This window comes from Solea solea, chromosome 3 (assembly GCF_958295425.1).
Source record: "Solea solea chromosome 3, fSolSol10.1, whole genome shotgun sequence".
NCBI classification, from domain to species: domain Eukaryota; kingdom Metazoa; phylum Chordata; class Actinopteri; order Pleuronectiformes; family Soleidae; genus Solea; species Solea solea.
The window spans coordinates 13,768,930-13,794,182 of record NC_081136.1 but is presented as its reverse complement, the minus strand read 5'-3'; the positions used below and the strand labels follow the sequence as shown (position 1 = coordinate 13,794,182).

General features: G+C 40.2%; 3 protein-coding genes across 5 annotated transcripts; 1 reads left to right on the top strand and 2 right to left on the bottom strand.

Moving 5' to 3' along the window:
- Positions 1 to 486: 486 nt before the first annotated feature.
- Positions 487 to 10,509, bottom strand: LOC131456239 (phospholipid scramblase 1-like). 3 transcript variants are annotated; one of them, XM_058624354.1, is made up of 8 exons: positions 10,445 to 10,509; positions 9,486 to 9,574; positions 6,626 to 6,909; positions 6,092 to 6,134; positions 5,687 to 5,907; positions 4,332 to 4,493; positions 2,502 to 2,663; positions 487 to 2,412 (listed from the first exon to the last, which is right to left on the bottom strand). In XM_058624354.1, exons 2-8 carry the CDS (start codon positions 9,496 to 9,498, stop codon positions 2,353 to 2,355), a joined length of 945 nt encoding a protein of 314 aa, XP_058480337.1. In that variant the 5' UTR covers positions 9,499 to 9,574; positions 10,445 to 10,509; the 3' UTR covers positions 487 to 2,352. The 3 variants fall into 3 exon arrangements, with proteins under 3 accessions (XP_058480337.1, XP_058480336.1, XP_058480338.1); XM_058624353.1 differs by lacking the exon at positions 10,445 to 10,509 and adding an exon at positions 10,142 to 10,438; XM_058624355.1 differs by lacking the exons at positions 9,486 to 9,574; positions 10,445 to 10,509 and adding an exon at positions 7,402 to 7,523.
- Positions 10,510 to 17,397: 6,888 nt separating this feature from the next.
- On the bottom strand, positions 17,398 to 22,322 carry phf23b (PHD finger protein 23b). The gene is made up of 5 exons (XM_058625541.1): positions 21,770 to 22,322; positions 20,543 to 20,574; positions 20,343 to 20,435; positions 19,351 to 19,969; positions 17,398 to 19,182 (listed from the first exon to the last, which is right to left on the bottom strand). Exons 1-5 carry the CDS (start codon positions 21,795 to 21,797, stop codon positions 18,989 to 18,991), a joined length of 966 nt encoding a protein of 321 aa, XP_058481524.1. The 5' UTR covers positions 21,798 to 22,322; the 3' UTR covers positions 17,398 to 18,988.
- Positions 22,323 to 22,445: 123 nt separating this feature from the next.
- On the top strand, positions 22,446 to 24,619 carry elp5 (elongator acetyltransferase complex subunit 5). The gene is made up of 8 exons (XM_058625542.1): positions 22,446 to 22,767; positions 22,859 to 22,919; positions 22,993 to 23,073; positions 23,270 to 23,481; positions 23,671 to 23,846; positions 23,916 to 24,011; positions 24,102 to 24,202; positions 24,293 to 24,619. The coding sequence occupies exons 1-8, from the start codon at positions 22,713 to 22,715 to the stop codon at positions 24,399 to 24,401; spliced, it is 891 nt and encodes a 296-aa protein (XP_058481525.1). The 5' UTR covers positions 22,446 to 22,712; the 3' UTR covers positions 24,402 to 24,619.
- The last annotated feature ends 634 nt before the right edge of the window (positions 24,620 to 25,253 follow it).

The window sequence follows — 25,253 nt, the reverse complement described above, 5'->3', positions numbered from 1 at the left end:
CATACACTAACATTAAAACGCATGGAAAGCCCAAATGAAGATGTCATGTCTTTGGAAGCTGTGGATGTATTTTAAGGCCCACCTGAAACACACTGCTTCTTTATGTAACATCATGGGAAAGTCATAAGAAATCAGCCAAGATATCAGGAAGAGAATTTTGGACTTTGTCTTTTTATATAGTGTATGTAAACTTCTGGTTTCAACTGTATATACACATGAAACTACCTGTACTTCCCATCTGCTTGCAGGAGATGGAGCAGTCACACTTGCAGTATCTACAGTAAATAAGGACTGAATGGTATTAGGAATTGTACCCAGCAACTAAAGCAAAGCAGAGTGTTAGTGCAACTTGCCATTGGCTACTAATGTGCCAGAAAAGAAGACTGGATTTCCTTGTGATGCATCATTTTTTCCATGTAAAACCAGATGTAGGATTTCCTCCGGAGGTCTTCCAGAGAAACACAGTGGAGAAGAGGAATGCGACACTTTTGTGGTTATAGCAATTTACTTTTTATTTTTACTTATGAACTGCAGAGGATTATTTTATCAAACATGCTGAAACAAGGGTACAATAAAGTTTTCACGGACACCCAAGAAAGACGCAAACAGCTGCGGAGTCAACTGATTCAGAAAAGCACAGTCTGCAGATTGATATGACCCAGTGAAGACAAACTTGCATTGGATTGCACCTCTACACATTTGATGTAATGTACATCCTTTAATTAGACCATCTTTCCTTCTCAAACGTCAGATTGCAGACAGGCTGGTGGCAGTGCAACCCAGTATGCACAGGCAAATAAGACACATGTAGTGACTGACAATGTAGATAACAGAGTGTGGATGACAGCAATAGTGGCATTTACAACCCGACCAACCATGAGGCACAGTAGTCATTCATGAGAATGATTGTTCAACTCAAAACAAGAGGTGAATTAAACAACGACCATCAACATTAACCTGTCAATATAAAACACACCAAACATGTCGAAGTTACAAGTTTCACTCCCAGCACAAAAATCTGCATACTGACTCTTTAGACGCCTCGTGTGTGGTGTTTTCCCAGGACGGATAAAGATCCGCTCACTCCCAAATTCTGCTTTTCATTCTTTCCGTTTCCTTCCCATTTTTCCATATCACATTGTACTGTCTCTGCAGCGGTATCTAGGGAAATTGAGAGGGCGAGGTTGGACTGTGGGCGCCATGGCAACAAGTATAACACAAGAGGAAGGAATGAGAGCATTTGCACTGTAAGTCTGTGCCAAAGATGTGTTCGATTATGTACACTGGGCTTGGATACAGTGAGAGAGAGAGAGAAAGGCAGTGGAGAGGTAGAAAGAGAGCACTTTGGTAAATACTGTCAAGCAAACGAAACCTTACACTCGTGACTATAACAACAACATATTGAAGCATCCTCCCAATTTCTCCCACGCCGCCACCGCCACCACCACTCCAGCAACGGCCTGCTTAATGTGGTTAGTCCTCACATTCTCTGCATGTCTACGTTCCAAAATATGTAGCGGTTACTATGAAGGGACTGGTGGCACTTTGAGACAGTACTCAAGGGAAATATTAACATTAACATGAGCTCACAGTCACAAAACTAACATGTTTAGGAGATAAAAATATTTATGGTTTACACGCCAACATTTACAATATTAATAAGATACCACTGAAGATGGTAAGCATGTCATTAGTTTGCAGGTATAAAAACAAGTTCAACTCCTGGGATGGGATGCCTAAAGTCATCAAGGATTCATCCTCCAGGGATCACGAGGACATGTACAACACTCAATGACAATGACAATCCACCTGACAGTTGTTCAAATATTTCAGTCCAAACCAAAGCGGTGGACCAACACACTGCCACTGGCAAGGCTAAAACACAAGTGCTATAGTTGTGAATAACATACAGGATAGATATGAAATGTATATGCCAGTGTAAGACAGGCCAAATAAAGTCATTGCATCTTAGACATTTGGACATTACCTAAATCTGCTCTTTGTGTATTGTGTAGGCACTGAAATAAACATTGAGGGTCAGGTTGATTTTCTTTGGCAAAGATTAATTAAAAAAAAAAAATAAAATGCCCACAAACTTTATGGAGTGTAAAGAACACGGCAGCCAGTGTCACCGAGTTTGGAGAGTTTGTTTTGCTGACATCTGGAATCGACGGCTCATTAGCTCATATTGGTCTGTGTTTGTGTATAAAAAGTGTTAGCACCGCGTTGGCTGTAATCTCGCGAAGAAGAAAGAGGCAAATATAGCAAAGGAAAAGAGCAAAAATGCATAACTGGAGAAAGTCCTTGCTGCCATGCTTTTGATTTCCCTCCTGTTGTTTTTTTCCTCCTTTCTTAATTGAACACAGTGCTGCGCTGGTTGGCCTCTCCGACTTTCTCGAAGAACATGAAATCCTGTAAAACAATGGACAAGGGAATGGTCGTCATTCATAAAGATCCCATTCATTGAAAAGCTGCGTGGTTTTCATAGATCACAGACTTACAATAAGGAAGCAGGCTCCCAGGAGCACGGCTTTCAGCTTCACGTCCAGGTCCAGTGGGAACTGGATGCCAAAGTTGTCCGTGTCGGTGAAGACTTCCTTCAAGAGACCACTCCACTGCTTGGAGATGCGACCGATGGATTTGTCGTCATCCACCCCCTTCAGCTGTGACGTAAAAAGAACGACAGTGATCCTCACGCATTCGCATTTAAAAACAAAAATGTAAAACTACCCCTGTAGTATACACTATCACAACGTTAGTTTGTTGGTTAGACGGATTTGAAACTAAAAGGTTTAATTTAAAGAAATATTTTGAACATTTTGGTTCATAAAACGTTGACATTTAGTCTTCATGGACACAAATGATGCATCTTTCATCTGAAAACAGGCTCCGTCAAGCAATACTATCAGACCTGACTGAGGCAGCAGCGCAGGGGTGAGCAATAAGCATTTATCTTCTCTTATCTCTTGTTTGAGTAGCAGAGTTCATTCACTTTGAAGCATTTCTGGGGCACTTCTTTGTGTTTTCAGTCATACTCCAACCTGTTTGCAGCCGTCTCACTTCCCGAGCTCGAAGTTGCTGTTGCCTCCATCTGTCTTGACATAAAACTAAATCACTTTCTGTGTGCAGTGTGGAAATGTCGCCACCTAGACTGTGGAATAAATACAGTCTACAACCAGCAGCTGTTTGGATGAGCAAATCATTCATCAAGGTTAACATAAAGCTTTTTTTTTTTAAATCAGGAATTAAATGACCTCTTGATCATTAGTGGACAGCTCAAAGTGCTTGTGTGTGAGAGAGACCTTTGATAGTGCTTTTTAATTTGATGAACAAGTCAATTCTGTCATGAAGAAAGGTTTTCATCAACTTAAGACTTCAAAGGCTACCTCCCCCCTAAAGATGTGGAGAGGGTAATAGTTTTTTCAACGCCAATATTGGCCTCGCTCCACCGACTACCAGTATGTTTAAATATTGATTTTGAAATTCTCTTGTTTGTTTTGAAACTCGTGAAATGGCCGGCACCTCAGTATCTTCGAGCTTCTTTTATTATGCCCTGTATTCTTTTTTTAATTTGACATTCAGTAGATCACTTTAGTCAACCATGGTTGTTTTTAAACGTGTTCTATAAACAAAGTGTGTGTGTGTGTGTGAGTATATGACCCAATTGAAACTGTAAAAAATATTCAATATGTCATCAGTGTTGACATTTAGTATATTTACAGGAAACACACAGCGTGTATTTAGACTATGACTATGCACCGTATATTTTTGTTTCACAACATGTGCTAAAATATTATGTCTATGGGAGCTTTCAGTCAGTCATCCAAGACTAATGGACCTAATGGACATTTTCGACACCTTGACCTGTTACTCAAGTTAGTGTTGTGACTCAATTTCCATTAAGTCTGACAAGCTGTCAGAACTGACCTTCCACATAACCCCTCCTTAAACCAAAGGTCATCCTTTCCACATTTTTCTTTTTGTGCAGAAGAATCAAGCTGATCAAGCTCCACATAACTCTCTGTCACGGAGGAAGTGACGTTGTGCTTGTAAAGCGAGACAATGGCAAACATGTTGGAGGATGACTGACAACACAAAGAAATGCCCATAAAAAGTTTCATAGGTGACTATTTGCCAGATGAAGAATGCAGCAAACAAATCGCACCTCTGTTCATGTTCATTCATGCTTCATGTGTAAATGTCAGAAAATTGCTGACAACCATAGCCAAAAGGCCCCGTTTCAGCTTGGATAACTTAAATGTGTGTTTAAATAGGACACTTGACAAAAAGGTGACCATCACCAAAATATCAACAACTATATCTCACTGCACCTCAAAGTTGACATCCCCGCAGCAGTTGCAGGCAAAGCAGGGCCCTTCCAGTTTCAGCAGGTTCTGCTTATTAGCTCCCTGGATGGTGAAGCGCGGCAGGAACGGGTGCCAGGCCTGTTTGACGAAGCCTATGGTGGTGCCTGGAGGCGCCTGGACCTCCATCTGTGGGTCAAGTTAGACACAAGGGAATTTAAGAGTCGACCGCTCAATTGTGGCATCACATAGCAAAGGTAATGCATCTCACATGGCTCCTGTCTGGTCGGTAAACAGAGGACTACATTCTGTTGACAGTGTAGGAGCTCGAGTCCGAGCCAACGGGAATGTCCTGCAGCCAAATACTGATTCAAACGTAGACTGAGAGCGAAAGGTCTGAGAGGTGGAGGGGTGGCAGGGGATTGGGGCGGCTCGGAGATCATTTGGACAAAAGAGCAATTCATAGTCTGAGAACACTGGTTCACAAAGACACCGAAATGCCTCATCACAACTCGACGGCAAAGGAAACATTATGTTTTCTGTCTTTCTTTTAAGTTGTAACATGAGTACAGTTTCACACTCCTGGCTTTCTTAGTGTCAGTGCCATCGCTGATAACATTCATTTTTTTGGAGGAATAATATTCCCGTAATTGTGGCTAGATAAAATACTGATAAAATCATGTAAAGATAAGGTATATACCATATTACTTTCCAACTTCCCTAAGCATTCTTTTAAAACATTACATTTAGATCACATTTCTTTTTTTTTTTTAAAGTGTTAAGTGTTGTAAAAATTATGCTCAAGAAGCAAACTGCACATTTAACTGAAGATTGATGCACACAGCATTTACAGCAGCAGGGGAATGTATGTGGACTGAAAGTAAATAAACCACAGTGGGCCCACATGTTCATGGAAATAATGGTGTGTATTCATCCAGCGCAATGGTTTGACTTATTTAAAACCCATTTAGGTATGAAATATACTGTACATCAGACTTGGGATGCATAGGATAGTAAAAAAGAAGGTATTTTGTACTCTTTTTGTTGCCATTTGAGGAGATTACATTTTTATTTTTGTCTTCTCAAAGTTCAAAGTTACTTTTACTGTGATGCCTTTACAACCAACCACAGATTAGAAGCCGTTTAATCTCTCGCATCACCAGAATAACAATAGGGTTGAATATTAACACCATAACTCATGGTAGACATTGTCTTGACAAGCTTAATGCACATATTAAAACAAAGACTTCAGTGTTTATCCATAACTAGCTGAAGGAAGGATTGAATTGTTAACACATCGACCTGGTAAATATTGGTGTGGTCAATCATTACATAACAAGGCTATTAACGGCTCATTTTGACACCAATATTCACAGCCTCACCTCTTGCAGGCAGCAGGGACACCAGCACGAGACGCAGCGGAAAGGCCGAATGAGGCGGATGACCTCTCTGTCCATGTTGTCCTTGATCTTCATGTCGAAGCTGCGCAGCGAGCCGCAGCAGTTCCTGGTGCAGCAGTCGTTCTTCTCTTTGGCCTTGTAGATCTTTTGGCCCAGGCTGTTCTTTATCTCATACTGGTTGTTGGTCTCAAACCCAATAAATGCTGGCCGAAGTCAGGGAGATTAGGGAAGAGACGGAAATGTTAAACAACAAAGTTTTGATAAGCAAAGCATACCAAAGGCCAGATGTCATTTTTGGGATTCTGAGGTCTAACGGCTGCTGTTTACATCCTGTGCTCAAACGTGGCAAGAAGAAATACGACTGTATGAACAAATAGCATGCCTTACCTTCTAAGAGTTCCACTTTTTGGTGAATCAGGATCTGGTCGATCTGAAACCAAATGGTAGAAAACAATGTGAAAAATTCAATTCTAAAACTAATTTTGGAAAAGAATCAACAAAAAAATCTTTAATCTTCTCAGGAATTTTCATGAAGGCACTGACTTAAAAAGAGTCACTCAAAATCTTGCTTCTTGCGGACTTTTTACACACGGTGTCCCTCGTTACAGAAATACTGTATTCGAAAACACAGCACTAGTTGTGTATTTACATATTCAAAACATTCAAAAGGCTGTGAGGAGAAAGGTCATTCAACATTGTTTGAATAAAAATGAGAGGTTGAGGGACTAAAGAAATAAATAAGAGATTAAGGGACCCTAACCCACTAAGTCATGTGGCGTCACTTTGCGTTTCTTTGTTCATTAACAGCCAGCTAGTTGTAAAGTGAAGTGAGAGAAGTCATTCTTGACAGAAGGAGTGGTACATATGTAATCTATTTCATAATAAATCAAATGGTAGGACAGCATTTGAGATCTGTCCTACCTGTGTGAGGTACTCAAGCCCTGGTGGGACGCCGACAGGAACCACAGCAGGAACCCCAACCGCGGAGATTCCCCCTGGAGCAACGCCATATTCTGGACCTGGAGATACTGGTCCTGGCTGATACATGACTGGAGCTGGGCCTGGATTGTAGTTCATGTTGAAGCCTGGTGCAGGAGCTTGATTTGGGTCTACATACCCCGCTGGAGCAACTGGATAAGGGGAGACCGATTGGCCGCTGGGATGACTCATGGGGTATCCCGAGTGGGGATAAGAGTTTGGGTAACCTGGAAATAAAAAAGATTGCAATATTAGTTCAAATGTCATTCTCACACTCAACAGGTATGTAGTTGTAGCCACTTGTCTACAAACAATACATCCAAATCAAACTGAATTGAAAGACCACTATTACACAAAGGGCACGTTTCTTTATTATGTATGTCCAGTGCAGATTAGTGTCGTGTACTGTGTGGTTTTATCATCTAAAAAGCAAACATAAAAACAAAAGAACAAAGAGATTTTCTGTGTCTGCCTCTCTCGCTCCACAGGGCGACAGGTGCATTCTGGTCCCTCCCCAGTCATCCTAACTTATGGAAAGCCGACACTATACCCAAACCAAACATACTAGATAACAAAAACCCATATCAAAACATTCAAATTAAAAATGAATTAATGTTCTGAAAATGAAAACAAATCAATAAAACCACTTTCTACTTCCAAATCTTGCCTCATGAATCATAACCCAAAGTCTTGACCAGGTGTGGGTTCCGAGCTCTTACCTCCCAATTAGATGAAAAATAGAAGCAGGTACCGAGGTCGTCACTGCAGCAACACACCACAGACTGAGGGAATCGTGATCCGTGTGACTCTGACTTATCGCAGCTGCTCTGTGTGTGTGCGAGTAGGTGTGAGTAGGGGTAAGTAGGTGCAAGTAGGTGTGTTCTACAGATCATCCTGCCCCCCCTGCTGGGAGAGCAGAGCCAATAAGCTACTTATTAGTCACAATGCAGTCTGCCTGCTGTTGCAGGGAAGTGTAAATAGTGGACTGGACCCATACAACAACAACAGTGGTGTCCTTTTACACCATGGTCAGTGTATACACAGGAACTTGTTGAAACTACGCTGGAACTTGTTCAAAGTCATTATCTAGACACAACCAGCTGGAGCTGCCGGCCACATTCGTAGCAGCAGTGTCTGACATCACGTTTAGTGGAAGACTGGAGTCTTGTGATAAAAAAACATAAAAACAGACACCAGTACATCAGCTCCTCAATTGGTTTATAAAGCCACAATTAATAATATGTGTCGATCGTGGAGGAAAGTAGTTTAAGTGGCAATTAAGCTGCAGCAGGAGAAGTGCATGAAGATGTCTTGAGTAAATGGGATGCTGGTGGTCATGTGTTCATTGCCGATACAGGTCAGGACTCAAAGCAGTGGGAAGGTTGGGCATCCGATCCATGTCTCCCCCAGTCTGCATGTCTAAGTGTCCAATCAGGGGGTGGTTTCTAACATGTTTCCATGAGTTTTTTTCAGTAATCCACTAGCTCTCTTTCTCCTTGGAAAAATATTCTGCTCCTTCAGGTGGACTGACCCAATTTAGTTGGTCGCTCTGCACGAAAAACAACAATTTTTGCCGGCAAAAAAACATGACTCCATTTGCAAGAAAAGCGATATACAGGACGTGGATGCATTTTTGTGACTTGGCAATCTGGTTAAGTCATCAGTCGTACCCGTGACGACGCTTCACACCTGATGTCCTGTCAAACCCTCGTGACGGCTCTGATTTCACGCAGATAAAGATCCAGATCTGTCTGATGAGGGTTTGTCTTGTTACTCTACATTCTCACGGCCTCTCGGTGTCATTTATTCATCATTATTACCTCCCAGGTAACGTTTTGGACACAAACTCATCCTCCTCAGACTCTACACGTGCCAAGAACATTACTCGAGAGGTCAATATAAAGTTTTCTTTCGCTGGAGCATGGACTTTTCTTTTTCCCCCCATCCCATCGCTTCTTTCCATCACCTAGTGCTTATCAAATCAGTTTTTATGATTTTAATGTCAGTTTACTTGGCACTGAAATGTGCCCCTCCCTGTGATTTTAATAGAAACATTCACTCTTACGTCATGTGCCATGTGCCGGTGCTGAGTCACAGCAGACAAAACTGGTTTTTGTCATCCAACAACAAAGAAATAATGCATTGTTTCTTCATTAAATCCTTCCACAGTGAAGGTGTGGACCTTTCAAAACTATACTACTGTGATAAAACCCTTTAAATTACAATTAAGGGGCAACCAAACCCTCTCGCCACTTCTGTCTTTTTAACAACAACCAGAGTTCAAAAAGAGGAAGTGAGTAAAGCAATGCAAGTCTGAGGCTCGTGCTTGCCTCGCCTCTTTCTAAATTACAAGGAAACCAAAAAAGGAAACACACTCCACTCCTCCGTATGGACGAGTTAAGTCTTCAAGCATTCCGGGAATTTCTTTCAAATTAACCAACCTTGAGGAGTGTACATTTTCGCAAGGCCACTGGGGAGAACTGGGCAAGTGGGACAAGGCAGTCATTCATCCGTTCATTCATTCTTTCATTATACGGCAACATTCAATGGTCAGGTTGTACCAGGAACATCTCATGGAAACTTGAGATGCGTGAGTATTATCATATTTACAATAGCTGTGGAACATGACACAATGGAAAAAGTGCAGTGATCAAAGTCTTTAGGCCAGAGGTTAAGCTGTTGCATTACACAGATATGAGGAGGGGAAAAAAAACTGGTCATTCCTCTTTCTTTGTAGACAAACAAAGTGTATATTTTTCCTCATGTCCCATCCCCAGACCTGTTTTGTTGAGAGGGCACTCACCAGGACCAGACATGGCGAGAAGATGGCTGTTTCTGGACACGGGGAACTTTTATTATCGGTGGTCTTTTCCCCGGGATCTCTGTGGGAAACTGTTTGGAGTGAAAAGGAAAAGGGAGGAGTGAGGAGGGTGATGTCAAAAAATACTTTAAAAAAAAAAACTGAGGAAGGGAAGCAAATGGGTGTTACACAGAAACAATGGAGTGCCATAATCACACAAAGCACACCACAGGCACATCTAGACATGATATACCACATATATCATGTGATAGTGATACATAGAGAGAGAGATCGATCCCTGAGTTGGGAGCAGGCAGAGAGAAAAGTGGGTGCAACATGTCTGAGAGGCAGGGGGAGGGGGAGAGGGAGAGGGGTTCGTTTTCCAATCTACGTAACATGTGGTGCTATATGTTTGTTTACCGATTGTTATGTTTACATTAAGGCCACATTGTTCAAACAAGAGCGACTCCCCTCCCTAAAATCAGAACAGTACATTCAACAGTTAAATTAAAAACATACATACACACACACACACACACACACAGCCAAACGCTCCTTATGTGAGAGGAAACAGCCACAGTTGGTCTCAGTTTTTAAAAGATGAAATAAACAAACAAAAAAACTGCTAAACGACTGAGAAACAGTGACCCAAACCTCACCTCTGTGTCAGCCGATGTCCAAACAAGAAAAGTATAAGTAACGACCAACGAAATGAAACTAAAAACCTCCTAATGGAAGGAGCAGAGAAGGCGTTTCTCAGTCGTCTTCTCCCCTGCCTGTTCCTGCTACCCTCTCTCTCTGTGTTGTTGTCTTCTCCCTCCACTCGTTTTTTTTCTACATTCTCCTCCCCTTTTCACTCTCATGTGGGTTTTATTAACTCTGCTGTGAACAACAATATCCCAAATCTAAACTCCTGCAGGGATGTGTTTATTCATTAACGTTAAACGTTGTGTTTTTTTTACCTTCGCTTTCCTGGCTCAGTTGCAAACGTTAAGTACTTGCATCACGCGGATGCTTTTATGAGCGTCAACAGCGAAAGGGAGGAGCCTATGGCAAGCCGTTTTAACAAGATAAAGCCACTCTGTCAAACGTGGTGCTTATTATACCACCACTAGAGGGCGCCAATTACTCAACAACAGCAACAAAGCAACAGTAGACGGAGAGTAAGGCATTTCCAGGCATGAATTCAAGATTCATTTCATCTTCTCCCATTACGGGTCGCCACAGCCGATCATCTGCCTCCATCTTGTCCTATCCCTTGTGTCCTCCTCTGTTCCTGTTTTCACAACATTTATGAACTTACTCTGTGCTCTTCCTCTTCTCTTGCCAGGCAGCTCCATCTTCAACATCAACTGTATCTCCAAACTGTCCAAGATGAGCTGTCCCTTGGACATGCTCCTTTCTAATCCTGTCCATCCCGATCACTGCCAACAAAAACCTCAGCCTCTCCAGCTCTGTCTTCACATGACGGCTGACACTTGTCTGCACCCACTCCACCCTGCCCGCACCCTCGTCTTCACCTCGCTGTCCATTGCTTTGGATGGTTGGACCCCCCCACATATTTAAACTCATCCACTTTCACTACGTCTACTCCATGCATCTTCACTGTACTAGTTGTTATCCTGTCAGTCACACACAGGTAACTTATATATATGTATATATATACATAGACTGAGTCTCTCAGGTGACCCTAGCGACCCTCATTCACACCATGACAGGTGAAAAACGGGGACCTGCACTGTTTCACATATCAACGCTCTGGACCAGGGGTCACAAACTCAAGAGACCTTGAAGCCAACAAGGATCTAGTCTGGCCAGTAGGGGGCCAGTCAAGTGAAAAACATTGCGATGGAGTATCGCAATGATAGATATTTCACGGAATTTCAAAATAAAAGAGTCTGTGTTGACATGGAGTGATATTTAGTTCATGATAGTAATGTATTTGTGATGCTATTGCTATGCTATTACTATTGCTAAACAAAATATCAAGTGGCGGGCCACATGAAATGGACTGGAGGGCCGCATGTGGCCTGCGGGCCGCGAGTTTGAGACCTCTGCTCTAGACAGGTATCCGGTCTAACGTGTGTGGATTTTTTCTACCTGCTCACCAGAAGCGTTTTAGATGAGAGGTGAAACATCTTCAGCTTAACTCTATGACTATGACTGACAACAACACATTCACAGGCATGTTCAATTAAGATGCATTACTTTAAATTTTAGAATATGGGGTCGGGGATATACTTACTGATAAAACAATAGTGTGGTTTAGTGTGGTTCGCTTTAATATTCCTATTGCTGTTGCTGTACAGCAAAATTCCCCCCAAAGAATAATAAAGACAAATCTGAACCACTATCACCGAGGAGACAAAATTGTCTCCTCGACTAAATATTAGTCAAGCAGCTAACAACATCGTTTCCAGGAGCTGGCAAGGTCTTAAAGTATTTGTCAGATGACAAGAGACACCTTTAATGTTCATGAAGGGCTTCTGCCTTTAATGCCCTGTGTCTAAAATGGAATGCACGTGTCATTGTGGCCCAGAGAGAGAGAGCAGTGTCCTCACAGACAACTTTCAATTTAATGTTTACAGTTTGCGATGCTTTTAAGTGCAATATACGTAGGTCACTGATTGACATGTAATGAACCTGGGTTTATGAGGGATTATCACCTCATTCCCACTGTGTGGTGCTTTATTTTACAGTGGCTATCTTTCTTGTGTATATCTTACAAGCTAATTGTTCCTCTTTTTTTTTATTTAGCCAACATTTTAGATTTGTCACACATAAGCAGTAATAGAATAAAAGTTGCATTAATATAGAAAAACGTCATTTTATTATTAGGCAGCATCGTGTACCTGGAAATTAAACAATTTGATTGTTGATACATTACTGGGTCAAAGTGTCATTTTAATGTTGCAACTCATCGAGGTGGAGCCATTTTCTAAGCTTCTCACTTAAGATATATTAAATAATATGTATAAAGCTTGTTGTTGTTGCTTGTTGTTGCAGCTGACTGACAGACTGACTGGCGACTGACTAACTGCCTGGTGAGACGATCACTACTCCGTGACTCTGTTACACCGCTTGTATGAGAAGTTTAAATGTCAATCTTCATCATCATTTGAGAACATTCCCAATGATGGCCAGTGTCTCTGCAGCAATACATGTATATATGAAGGAATTCTCTGTTTTCACTGTTTTCTAAGGTTGTCCACATTTGTCTTTGCTCAGTCTATATTTGACACCTGCTGCAGTGTCTCTTACTTATAGGGCATCACACTGAGGCGGAGCATGAGGGAAGTCATTCCGCGCACACACACACACACACACACACACACAGCAAATCTATTCTTCTTAGGACTTTGGACAACCTAAACAAAGTGTCATTCCTAACCTTGACCATAACCACATAATGACTAAGCCAAACCTTAACCTAGCTACAATTCAAATCCAGTTTCTCAGAAATGAGGTTATACCTCATTAGGACTAGGTTTTGGTCTCCTTGACGACTACTGGTCCTGACAAGGTCAGTGTTGCTGGTCCACTGTCTGTGCTGAGAAGCAGACGGGATTGTTGTGATTTTCTCATCTCACTCTCAACAAGAAAACAATTATTTGTTTCCTGATGTATATATTTTTGCCACACGATGTAACATTTTAAAGTCACCTGAAAATGTGACAGAAACTGATTTAAATGAACACAAATTGCTTTGACATCCACTTAACCTAAGTCGACCTGATGCTGAGTTTAACCCTTATCTGAGCCTAACCTTAATTCTAACTCCTTTACAACAAAATATCCTGATTTAGAGGGATTCTCCTCATGTTTACATCAGTGAGGACATTAAGTCCTGCAATGTAATAAGAGAACTCGCAGACACACACCCCGCCTGAGGCGCCTAATGTGGCCTGTCCCTGATAATGGAGGTAATCAGTGCAGCCTATCTGGCCTCTGCCCTTGCTGACACACTGTTAGCCTTGGCTTGGTTTATTTATACGTGCCTGATCTATCAGCACTAGCTCTATGTTTGGTCAGCCTCAGTGTCCCAAAATAGAAATAATTAGGACAGGGCGGGAAAAGAGGAAAAGTGAAAACGTGTCTGGGACAGCATATGCTCTGAGTGGACCCACTCCTCCACCCCATCCTCTGCCAATCTCTCCATCCGTCCCTGCTGCAGTGTCTCCTCTGTGTTTTGTTTTCTGGAGACAGTGGCAGCGAGCAAAGGAGGGTGGGGAGGCTTATGTGTGTGTGGTCTGCATTGGGTGGCCGTCCGACAGTGATGTCGGGGCGAAGCAAGAGTGATGAAGACATGATAGCAGCGCACAATGAATACATGATACTATCTCTGATCCCTCCGTCTGTGCGCTTACACAAACATAACATACAAAAATCAGCGTCTAATCAATCATCTCTAATGTTGACTGTCAACAGGCATTGACATATGAGCACTATTTATTCAATTGTTGCTGTTTCACAGTTGAAAAAATCATCTTTATGATTCCTTTGATGGCAATGGTCTGTGAGTCAAAAATGGCTTTTCTTCATTAATGAATAATATGTTAATCAATAATTATGCCATCACTCATTGAAAAAATGTTTTTTTTTTACAATGGTAGATTGCATATTCTATGTGAACATGGGAAATGTAGGTATACATAATGCATGCTTTTTTTTAATTAACATTCTTTAGAAGTGCAATCTGTTTGATTGCAGGGGTTAGTGAGGCAAAAATACTATTATACTATTATAAGGAATACTTCAGTGATTTGCATTAAGCTTTTTAATACTAGAATAGGTGTAGTATTTTTGAAAAATTGTGCTTCCCAACCTCAGTTTCCCCTGAGTCGAGAAATATCTTCATTCTTTTCTTTGTTACGTGCCCATCGGTGAAGTACTCCTTGAACAACTAGTTTTTTTTACAATGGTATTACCCTTCACTAAAATATTTGACTGTGAATGACTGGCTGGTAATTAAGCTGTACTTTCACTGACTGATAGTAAATAGTAAATTACTGTCCTAGAGATTGCATTGAAACAGTAGATTACTATACCAATTCATAATAAACTACTGTAAACTGCCATATTAGTTTAGTAACATTTTCCTGTACAAATATTATACTTTATTGTAACTTCACAGTAATTATGTCATACAGTGTATTGCTGTGATTTAGCAAGATTGCCCTGTATAAATAAATGTTTTATTGTCACTTTACAGTTAAGTCGTATAGCTGTGATTTAGTAGTATTCCATGCATCCATTTTTAATGGCTTTATCCTCCACATGAGGGTCATGTGGGGAACTGGAGCCAATCCCAGCTGACATTGGGGCGGAAGGCGAGATCGCACCCTGGACAGGTCGCAGTCCAATCAATCCAAACAATTGATTCAGTAGTATTTTCTGAAGTATATACCACTGTATTTTAACATTGACATTAATGGTGTTACTTTGAGAGCTCAATATTTTCTCAGGTGCTACTTGGAATAAAACGTTTGAGAACCACTGCACTAGAGGAATTTCACGTTTAAACCGCAAAGATACAGCATTATCACAGTTAAAGCCTGTGAAATTTTAAAGATGTCATTTTTTGTGAAATTTACAGTTAAAGTCTGTGAAATAATTGGGTACATATATCAGTATTTTATGAGTATGAACATAGGATATTTATTTTAGGTCTAAATCATTTACAATTATAATCAAAGATCTTTCTGATTTTTTTTAAGTCTTATCTTCTAAAAGTGTACGTAAGATTTTGATTGTTATTTTACACACATTGAGATGATGAAAATGACTTGATATGATGGTATTTTAGGTTTCAGCTCTACGTGTATTATTTGTTTGTGTAGTGTGTTACCAATACAAATACAACAATAATACACATATACACATACATTAATTTATTTAATTTTTTAATTTCTATAGACAATTATAGAGTACAAAATAATGAAAGGATGACAACATTCAAAAGCATATAAAGAAGTTGAAAGTGATGTTTTTTCCCATTAAAAGCCTAAAACAGGAACATCCCCCTACAATGGTCTTATCGTTGTTCAATCTCTCCTCATCCATGCTGTAAGGAAAGTGGGAGTGGGTGTGTGTAAGCGTGCATGTCGGTACGTGTGTCGAGGCATCTTGTCAGCACTTGAAATCTCATATGAGTAACTTTGGAGATTTGAAACTAATGATGACAATGCCATGCGGCAAGGCGGCAGATGTAATTAGAATTTCTGTGTACACACACACACACACACACCTAGCCAAAACAGCCCTTGGTAGCCCCATAATATAAACCCACCCTAGAATCATGGCTACAAATACCCTCCAGAGGAGTGAGTGGCTCAGAAGAACCCTGCAGTGGAAACCAAGATCTTTGAGAACAGAACTTCACAGAAGAACTGAAGATTAAGGTGAGCAGACACTGCAGCAAAATTCAACTTAGAAACAAAAGGTTCTCTCAACTTGGTGCCACATATTGTTTCACCACAGCCGTTTAAGTCGTTCAACTTATTATAACTTTCTGTTTAAATTTGCCATGTCGTTATTACTTTTCAAAAAAAAAAAAATTTTAATTTCAAAATTAACTGACATAGGTTTAATGAATGTTGACCACAAAGTTGACTATTAGTCAAGACGGGAACCTGTTATTTTAACTATAATTGCTCGTTTGGTGTGTTGTTCCCCTCCATGGAGGCAGAGGCATGACGTTGTTGTTGTATTTTGCACAGATGCTTCACTTGAGGTGTACGCTGCCTGTCCTGGCTCTTTATCTGTTGCTGGAGGAGATTTCTGCTGCTGTCTTGCCAAGCAGATCCAGAAACAAAAGGGTAGGGGCTTGTGCACATGACATTTTGGACAAACAAATGAATCATTTACATGTATGTGTGTGTTATAATAAGATATTCTCCTCTGCAGGAAATCAGCTGGCCAGAAGAAGAGCTCTTCTACCGCCTGTCTGAACACACAGACTTGGGAGACCTCTCTGTGGGCGATGCATGGGACGTGAACAGGGATATCGGCGGTCGATCCTCTCCCTCAGAGACTTTCCTTGTCCCAACAGATCACCTTTCTCTCCAACGCCAGCACCAGCACCATCACCATCAACGCAAAGCCACCGAAAAGAGGTAGGGACAAATTAAACCTAGTATCACACACATAATATTTTATTTTACAAAATGTAACTTGAGGTCCAGTGCTTTGGAATAAGCTTCTTTTTTCTCTCTGTGCCATGACTACAGGAGGAAGGTTGCTCCTCTGGACTCTATTGGCAGCTTTCAAATGGCCAATGTCCAAAACCCAAAGGTGAGGAGAAAATGTCCTTTTAAACTGTTTATGAAACCACTTTAACTTGAGGATATACAATGAAACATTGTACAAATCACACTATTATGCCAAGTTATAATGCAACTTAAAGACAACCCTATGCAGAGTCTATAATAAACAATGCTCGTCTGCCGCATGTTTGTTTTTTGTTTAGATGACTTGTTTATTTCTCATTTGCAAAAACAATTTTAACCTTGTATTGCTTGTGTTGGTTTTCCATAATGTTAGGAGTAATTTCTAGAATCTCCAATACAGATTAGAACAATGATGTTTCATTAATAATTCATGTAGACCTTGCTTTTTTATAAGGAACTGAGCATTTGACCCTTCTGTTACAGGATGAGCCAAACAAGTTCTGGGAGGATTACTGGGGCTAAATAGAAAAGTAAACAAAAGTTTACTCGATGGTGTTTGTTACTCTGTATGTGCTGTATTTATTCTCTTAACTCATTGCATTGCAAGCAACTGAGATTCTTGTCAACCATCTCCCTCTACTGGTAGAAGACCCTAACATGACAAACACAATGCTGTGTGCACTTATCTAAATAAACTTTGTGTTTTATTTAATGTATGTGAATAAAAAGGATGTCAGAAAACCACCTTTATGTTCCCAAAGACTTTAATTTTTCAAGCTACAATCAAAGAAAACAATATCAGACTGCAGAAAATATAGATTTTTGCTTGGGTATTTTCTCTCTTCACTTTCATGTATGTACAGTTGTCAAAGAACAGGATATGTACACAGAGTTTAAAGTTGTAGAGAGAGTGCAACTGCTACTGGAGACTTACCAATACTCTCCCACAAATAAAAGAAAAGCACATGGTAAAACCAAACAACATAAACAAACGCCACAATCTACGCGGCCTCAACTTATTTTCTGTACACTACTCTGTTCTCGATGTGAGACAATCTTATTTCCATTCTCTGACCCGGGCGCGTCTCTAAACCCGCTTCCTCAGAAGTCTAAGAAATAAACAAATATATGAAATAGGAAACCAAATATTTTACAACCTTTCATTAACAAGTCTCTGGGCCATTTCGACATAATGAAGCACTGCCAAACCATTTGTCCTACAGCGATGTTACCACGCCCTCATAGACAAGAAAAACAATAACCTTACATGAAACAAAAACATCAAAATTGAACAGTTTTCAATGTAAATGTTGTTCATGGAAAATGGCTATTAATGATTGATTAACAAACCAGACAGGGAGAAACATTAAGCGCTAAATCAAGAATGTACACAGCTACAGGCCAAATACAGACTTTGTCAACTGTAGCACACCATACTTCCAGTACCATCCATAAATGCATTGGAGATGGTATTTGGGTTTATATTTTAAAAAAGTGCACTGCTCAAAGAATTGTCTGTGTGCAATTTTAAACATTTAGCAATTTAGATGCAATTGCAGACACACAAATATTAAAGTGTTAGCTGAATCAATAAATTCAAAGATCACTTATTCGAAATCTAAAGGAGTGAGGCGTCTACATCCTTTTCATGTTATCCACTGACGACCAAATAAAACAGAAGACAACTTAAACGTAGTTTACACTAACATAACGTAAACAAATGCAGTTTAACATGTAAATTGCCAAAACACAATGAAAAGGAATAAGAGCTGCCCATCTAGCAATATGACTTACCTCTAAACAAGCAGGAAAGACATTTTACATATTTTAGGCTATATGTTGATTCAGTGTGGAAATCTTTCACTGATTTAAAGCCAAGGGAAAAAGGATTTCAACTGAAACTATGGGGACATTAAAAGAGGGATAGAAATTATCACCAATTTGTCAACATCATGAATAATTTACCTGTCAAAATGCTTTTTTTTTTGAGAGCAAATGTGAAATTGCACACATTGCTGGCACATTACTAGCAATATATAGCCAATTAACATATGGGTGAATTTTGTAACAAACTAAAATGATTCTCCACTGTCCCTGTTGTCTTTTTTCAGTTTCTCACGGTAGCCAAAAAAAAAGACTTAAGAATTAAAACAAGGAAAAAAGAGGGATAAATAAGAATGGATTTGATTGTCAAAATAAAAGTCTACAAACTGACAATACAGTTGCCATCCAGGTGATAATTTAGGCTGTTTTGGCTGCAGGCATCAAAGAAAACAAGAGTCAGGACAGAAAAAAGAGTTTTGGGCACTCCTCGTCTCTCTCCCATCATCTTCACCTTTAAGTGTCTTTTTTGTGTCCCGACCGTCGTGTGTCCCTGCACTTGTGGCAATAAAAGATGTCGGGAACGTTGGACTTCTTGATCTTTGCACACGACAAGTGCACCCATATGCCACACTGGTTGCACTCGATCATCGGCCGCCCTGCGAATGGCTTCCCACAGTAACAGGTGATCAAGTCCCATGAATCATCCCCTGTGTCCATGAAGAAAACATTAAATGAGTAAGCAGCATCAATATCCAAACAAAAATATACTAAAGGCATTAGTAAAAATTGCTTGAAGGTATGAGATTCAAACATAAGTGGCAAACAGACACTGTATAAAACTTGAACATTACAGGACAAATATAATGATTCCCTACCTGACTCCACCATGATGTCCTCATCTGCGATCCAAGTCTCCCCCTCGCTGGAGCTCATGTCTGCTTCCCTGATGGAGTCGTCTGGCTGCATCTTCCCCAGGCCCTGCAAGGTCGGCGTGGAGCCCCCGTGCACTGTCAGGTCCTCTCCGATGGGTCGTACCTCTGAATGTGTGTGTCGTGCCTCCGAGTCTGTCTCACTTTGACCAGCTGGACTCTTGAGCTTCTTTGCTTTTGGCTGTTTTGAATTTTTGCTGCGTTTGATGCGGGCCCTTTTCTCGCCTTCACTGCTGCCACTATCTGCTGTCATCATAGCAGAACCAAGCGATAACTTCTTGAGTTTTTTGTCCTTCTTGCGCTCTGCCTTTGTGCTGACCTGGCTCTCGTACAGAGAGTCTTTAAGGCGCATTTTGTCCAGCAGACTGCTATCAGAGTGCATGCGGCGAATATTTTTCCCCTTATTTGCTCGAGCTTTTCGAACAAAAGTATGGATGGTGTGGATGTCGGAGCTCCCATCTGCCCACGTGTTACCCATGGAGCTGCTGCTGCCTCCACCGCCTCCATCTGCTGACAGCCCTGAACTGTGTGCAGAGCTGGATGATGTTGGGGACCATGAGCTCTCCTATAAGCCAGCAAAAACAAAAATTATATTTCCACACTTCAGCTAGATGGCCAATACCTAAGACTACATCCACACTGTTGTCTTTTCATTTAAACCTGTCATCCAGTTTGAAAATGTCACAACACAAAAAATCATGGTTGCTTCTTGATAGTAGCACTTTTTAAACTTTGCAAACAAATGTAGCGAAGGGAATCAAAGGCCTTTTTTACAGTGGCACACATACCATGTGTACCTGAATGACCAATTAATATACAATTTTAGGCATGTTTGTATAGATACAGGTTGCCTTTGATACAGGGATCGTTTAACTTTGAAAATGTAATGTGGATGTAGCTCAACTCTAACTACCATGGTGACAATCAAATTGGATTACCTCTTTTGGACTTGGGATGTAACCAGCATATGCCAGGACAAAGCTGCAGAACTTGTTGAAGTCCTCAACTGTCCGCTTTTTCCTCTCTGGTGGCTAGAGAAGAGAGACATAAGTTAAAAATGTGAAACTAATCATAAACTTCAAAGTAGAAAGACAGAATAAGATACACAAATCTTTCAGTTATGTTGTATGGTACTCACCAGAGGTTCAGTTTTACACGTCAACAGTGAATCTGTGTGAGAAAGAAAGAAAACAACTCTGATAAGTAACAAGCAAAAAAAACAACACAAAAAGCACCTGGAGCACCGCTGCACGCGAGTGAGCTTCAGCTAGCATTAACTTGCTGCTAACACGACTTTATAGCTTTATAGGTGTAATAGAAACATGGTGTTCATTTGTGACGTTGTTTGACATGACATAAATTGTACAAGTTGATGGTAAAATAAGTAAGTTTGCTATTCGATGTTAGCTTCAGCAAGGTACCAACAACCGCAACCGGTGTCACTTGATCAGTGCCTGAACTTCATGCCACATTTATTTCGACAACGATCACTGACATCAGTTAATTAATGTTAATAGCTATAAACAATAAGTTAAAAGCATAGTTAGGATGGTAAAGAACTGTGCTGTCAAGCTTTCAATGTGTCGTTTCGTGCTGTCTGGATAAAGCATGCTAACGTTAGCTGACATTTCAGAGTGGAAGTCAACGCGTTTAAATATAAAAGAACAACAATGGTCCTCAACGCGCGGTGTATTGTTCCGAATTATTCAAACCCGACGAGGACAACTGTGCAAATGCTTATAGTTAAATCAATTTATCCTAAGAGTTACCTTGTGCTAACCAGCTAATCACGCTGGCTTTCTTGAAATTGAAGTGGGAGGCTCGGTGGCTATGCTACCTTTATGTTAGCAAGGTACAAAGCTAAATCAACTGTGTTGTCAACGTTAAAGTTTCGGTTGGTGTTGAAATAGATTTTTTATCGGTGACAACAAAAACAAACTAACGTGAAACAGACAAACTTTAAAGTTTTTCCAGGTATGTGGTTGAGTGATGTTAGCCATCGAGCTACTACCGTCAAGCTAGGTGGAACGGCGCCCAACTACCTCTAACAAACCAGCTCGACTGCAATTTGGATTAACATGAGGTTAGAAAACTAGCATTAATGATTTAAAACAGTGAATAATACATGTACACTTTAACATATTTTACATTTCAACGACAACACTTAAGTTAACAAGAGCAAACCATGCTCTTAATATTGCATACGCAACCAAACGTAACATTAACGTTAGTCCCAACTTGGATTAGGTAATTCGTTTTAATGACCATTAAAGTTGACAGAAAAACATAAGCAGTGATCAGGTTTTGCATTAAGGGAGAAAACGTCGATAGATGACTCGGTGTCAATGATACTAGTCAAACGTACCTTGGTGTTCGGACATTATGTCAAGCATTGTCGCCTCACCGACAAGGCCTCGATCCCACCAACAGAAGCAGCAGGCGAGCTAGCCGGAGAATAGCGGCCGTCAAGCTGTGCTTTTCCCCGGCGTGGCTGCACCCTACCGCCCCGGCAACTTTAGCAGCAACACTAAGCCAAGGGCGCGTAAAACTGAAGACGATACTCTCCAAGAAGAAAACCTCTCCACTCTCTGGTCAAATTTGTAGTATCCCAACACAGCAGCTACTATTAACGCACCAAAATCCTACCGCCTCTGAATTGTGATTAGCCTGACAAAATACTAATTCCTGTCCTTTAACGCACAGAAATCAAAGCTCTCTTTTCTTCCATGCGTCATTAAAACCACAATCGAAGCTAAAAAAATACATATTACCGAATTCGTTAGATTAACGCGACTGGTGGTAAACGTATGTCCATAATGGGAACTTCGCGGATTAAGTTTGTCGTTTCTTCGCGGTTTGCATACAAAACGACTGGAGTTTCGCACGGTCTCGTCCGTGCGCGCGGCAGAACCCTCTTGATGCTGCCAGCGCAGTGTGTCTTCTGAGGCATCATGGGTAACGTAGTTTATCACGGTGTCATTCGTACCGACTTGAAGCACAAGTAGTGAGTGTGGCTGAACTACGTTTCCCATAAGTAATGCATTCTGGGGTATTGAGTTTTTTTTAGTTTAGCACAACACACGCTGTGTCGGTGAAACATGTTGGATTTGTAAAGGCTTAATTTTCCGTGAAATGAAACTTGCCGCGTCACCCAGCAGTAGCAGTCCTTTACTTTGAGATATGCATTATTTTTTACATTCAATTATATACTCCTAGTGTTTATGTTACGGTGTGGTGTTTATGTTACTGTGTACTGTGTGTTAGCAGCATGCTAACTAGCTGATATCTGGACTTCTACTTATAATACAATGTTGCCTGAGATATGGCAAGGGGCCGATGCAGGAGGGCTTCTCGTCATACAAGGTAAACGCTTTTAGAATACAGTGACACATCTGTTAAGTATTTGAAACGAAGCAGTATCATGCAGTTCTGTATTTTCTACTTGTATTGCTAGATTCTGCTAGTTGTTCTGGCCGACAACTCCTGAAAAGCTTCATAAATGCTGCACTTACCAGGTATTTAAAGAATGCATGTCTGTATTTTTAATATATGTTACTAAAATGACACTAATTTGAGCTGTGACTTTAGGGAGGAAGATATCCATGTCATTGGTTTTGACGTCAGTGAGGATGAACTGAGAGATGGATTAAAAGAATCAACCACTCAGAGGTAACTTCAGATTAATGCTGAAATGATTTGTCTCAAATGATTACCGACCCACACAACATGTACACTTAATTCAGCCCTTTCAAGTTCTCCAATTAGTTTCCCTATTAAATTTGATGTGCTTATGTTTTGTACTATTGATCAAACACATTAAGTCATAGTATAACTTACCATCCCTCAACTATTTCCATCATTTCAGGCTACACTTTCACAATGCTTTTACTGACCCACTTGGCTGGACCGATCATCCAGCTTTCACAGTTCGGCAGTTCAATTTGGTGGAAATTACACATCTGGTAAAGCAAACATCACACGCCAAGGCAGCTACCTTGGTAATCGACTCTCTTTCTTGGATTTTGAGGCATGTCAGTCCTTCAATTGTTTGCAAGACTCTTCAGCAACTTAAAAAAGGTAATCATTTACCCTTTTACGTGATATTTTATTTATTTATTTAGATTCTCTCAATTAATGAAGAAGACATCCAAGCCTTAATATTGACTGTAAAATATAATATTGAATGCATCTTTGCATCAAGTGAAACTATAAAAAAAGATGCATTCATTCCATAATGTAAGTTTTTCTATCTTGTGTTTTAACTAGGGGGAGCTGTGAGAACTATTATTGGTCTGCTGCATGCAGATATGCATCAAAGAGGGACTGTGGGAAGTGTATGCCATTTGGCTACTTCAGTCATCACTGTGGTTCCGGGAATAAATGGAGATGAAGCAGTGGCAAAAATAACAAAGCGCTCAAAGTCGGGGAAGGTTATGCAAGATGTAAGCACTTAACTTGGCAATTTTGTTTTCCTACACTTTACTTGAAATGATAACTGAATTTGTTCATAGGAGGAGATTTTTACCATCAAAGAGGATCTTACCATCATAGTGCAGAGCAAGTCCAGCCAAACTGGACTCAAGCAGCCACACACCGAGGAACAGGAGGTGAAATGTAACATATGTATTTTATAAGACTAATGAACTGAAGAAAGGCTTTTGATATAGCAAGAATTAACTTTGTGTGTGTTTATGTAGGCCGACCCAGCAGCAAACTTGACCTTCAACCTTCGCTTATCTGACACAGAGCGTGAAGCCAAAGAGAAACTTGCACTTCCCTTTGTCTTCAGCAAAGAGAAGTGAGCATCTTTTCTATTATAGCTCATTTTAAATGTTTTAAATATGATTTTAAACTATCTAGAAAAACAATGTCTTCTTTTTATCCTCAGGAAAACAGCTCTGCTCCACTCAGGCCTGGGATCAGGACGAATATTGTATGAGCCTGATGCAAACGACGACTATGATCAGGAGGACCCAGATGATGATCTTGATGTGTAGGATTTGGCCATAAAACCCACTTAAGGACCAGAAGATACACGTTTCATTTACGTTACTTTGCCACTGAATCATTTTCAGTTGTGCAGTTTCAAAGCCTTACCACCATCTATTGGAGTTGGAAATATAATGTAATACCTATGATCACTGTTTCCAAATATCAGTGATTACCTTATTGTATTTTTTTCCCCCTTGTAAAATAAAATTACTTTTGAACACAAGTTTGTTTTTATATATTTTTTTGTTGTACATTTAATGTACAACCACACAACCATTTCTATTTCCATAAATATAATTACAAAAACAATAGAATGTGATAGGCATCATATCCAGTCTTTTTGTTTCCGATCTTTTTAAACAGTGGCTATATTCCCAAGATCACATCGATATAATTGAAGATATAACATTTTACTATCTTAAGAGGTCATCTTGATTCAATGGTTAAAGATTTCTGCACCGAACCATGTTACAGTATATGGCAGTGTCCACAACACTGGAAAAACAGCAGCGTGTCTTGTGCCAGTGTCCCTTTCTTTCACACAGGAAAAAAATGTTTTTGCCACTAAACAAGACTTTACAACACCTTTGCTCTGTCTGAAATAGAACACTTTAGGAAAGTTGTACATCTCTACCATGTGTGCACATTTTTGGTTGATTGAATAAATATTCATGTTGCATTTTAATATTTTACTACCTATTGTATGTATAACTATGGTGGATGTCCCCATAGTTTTAATTCAATGATGTGTAAAGGCTGTTCTTATAATTATATATATATATATATATATATATATATATATATATATATATATATATATATATTTATATATATGTATATGTATATATATATGTATA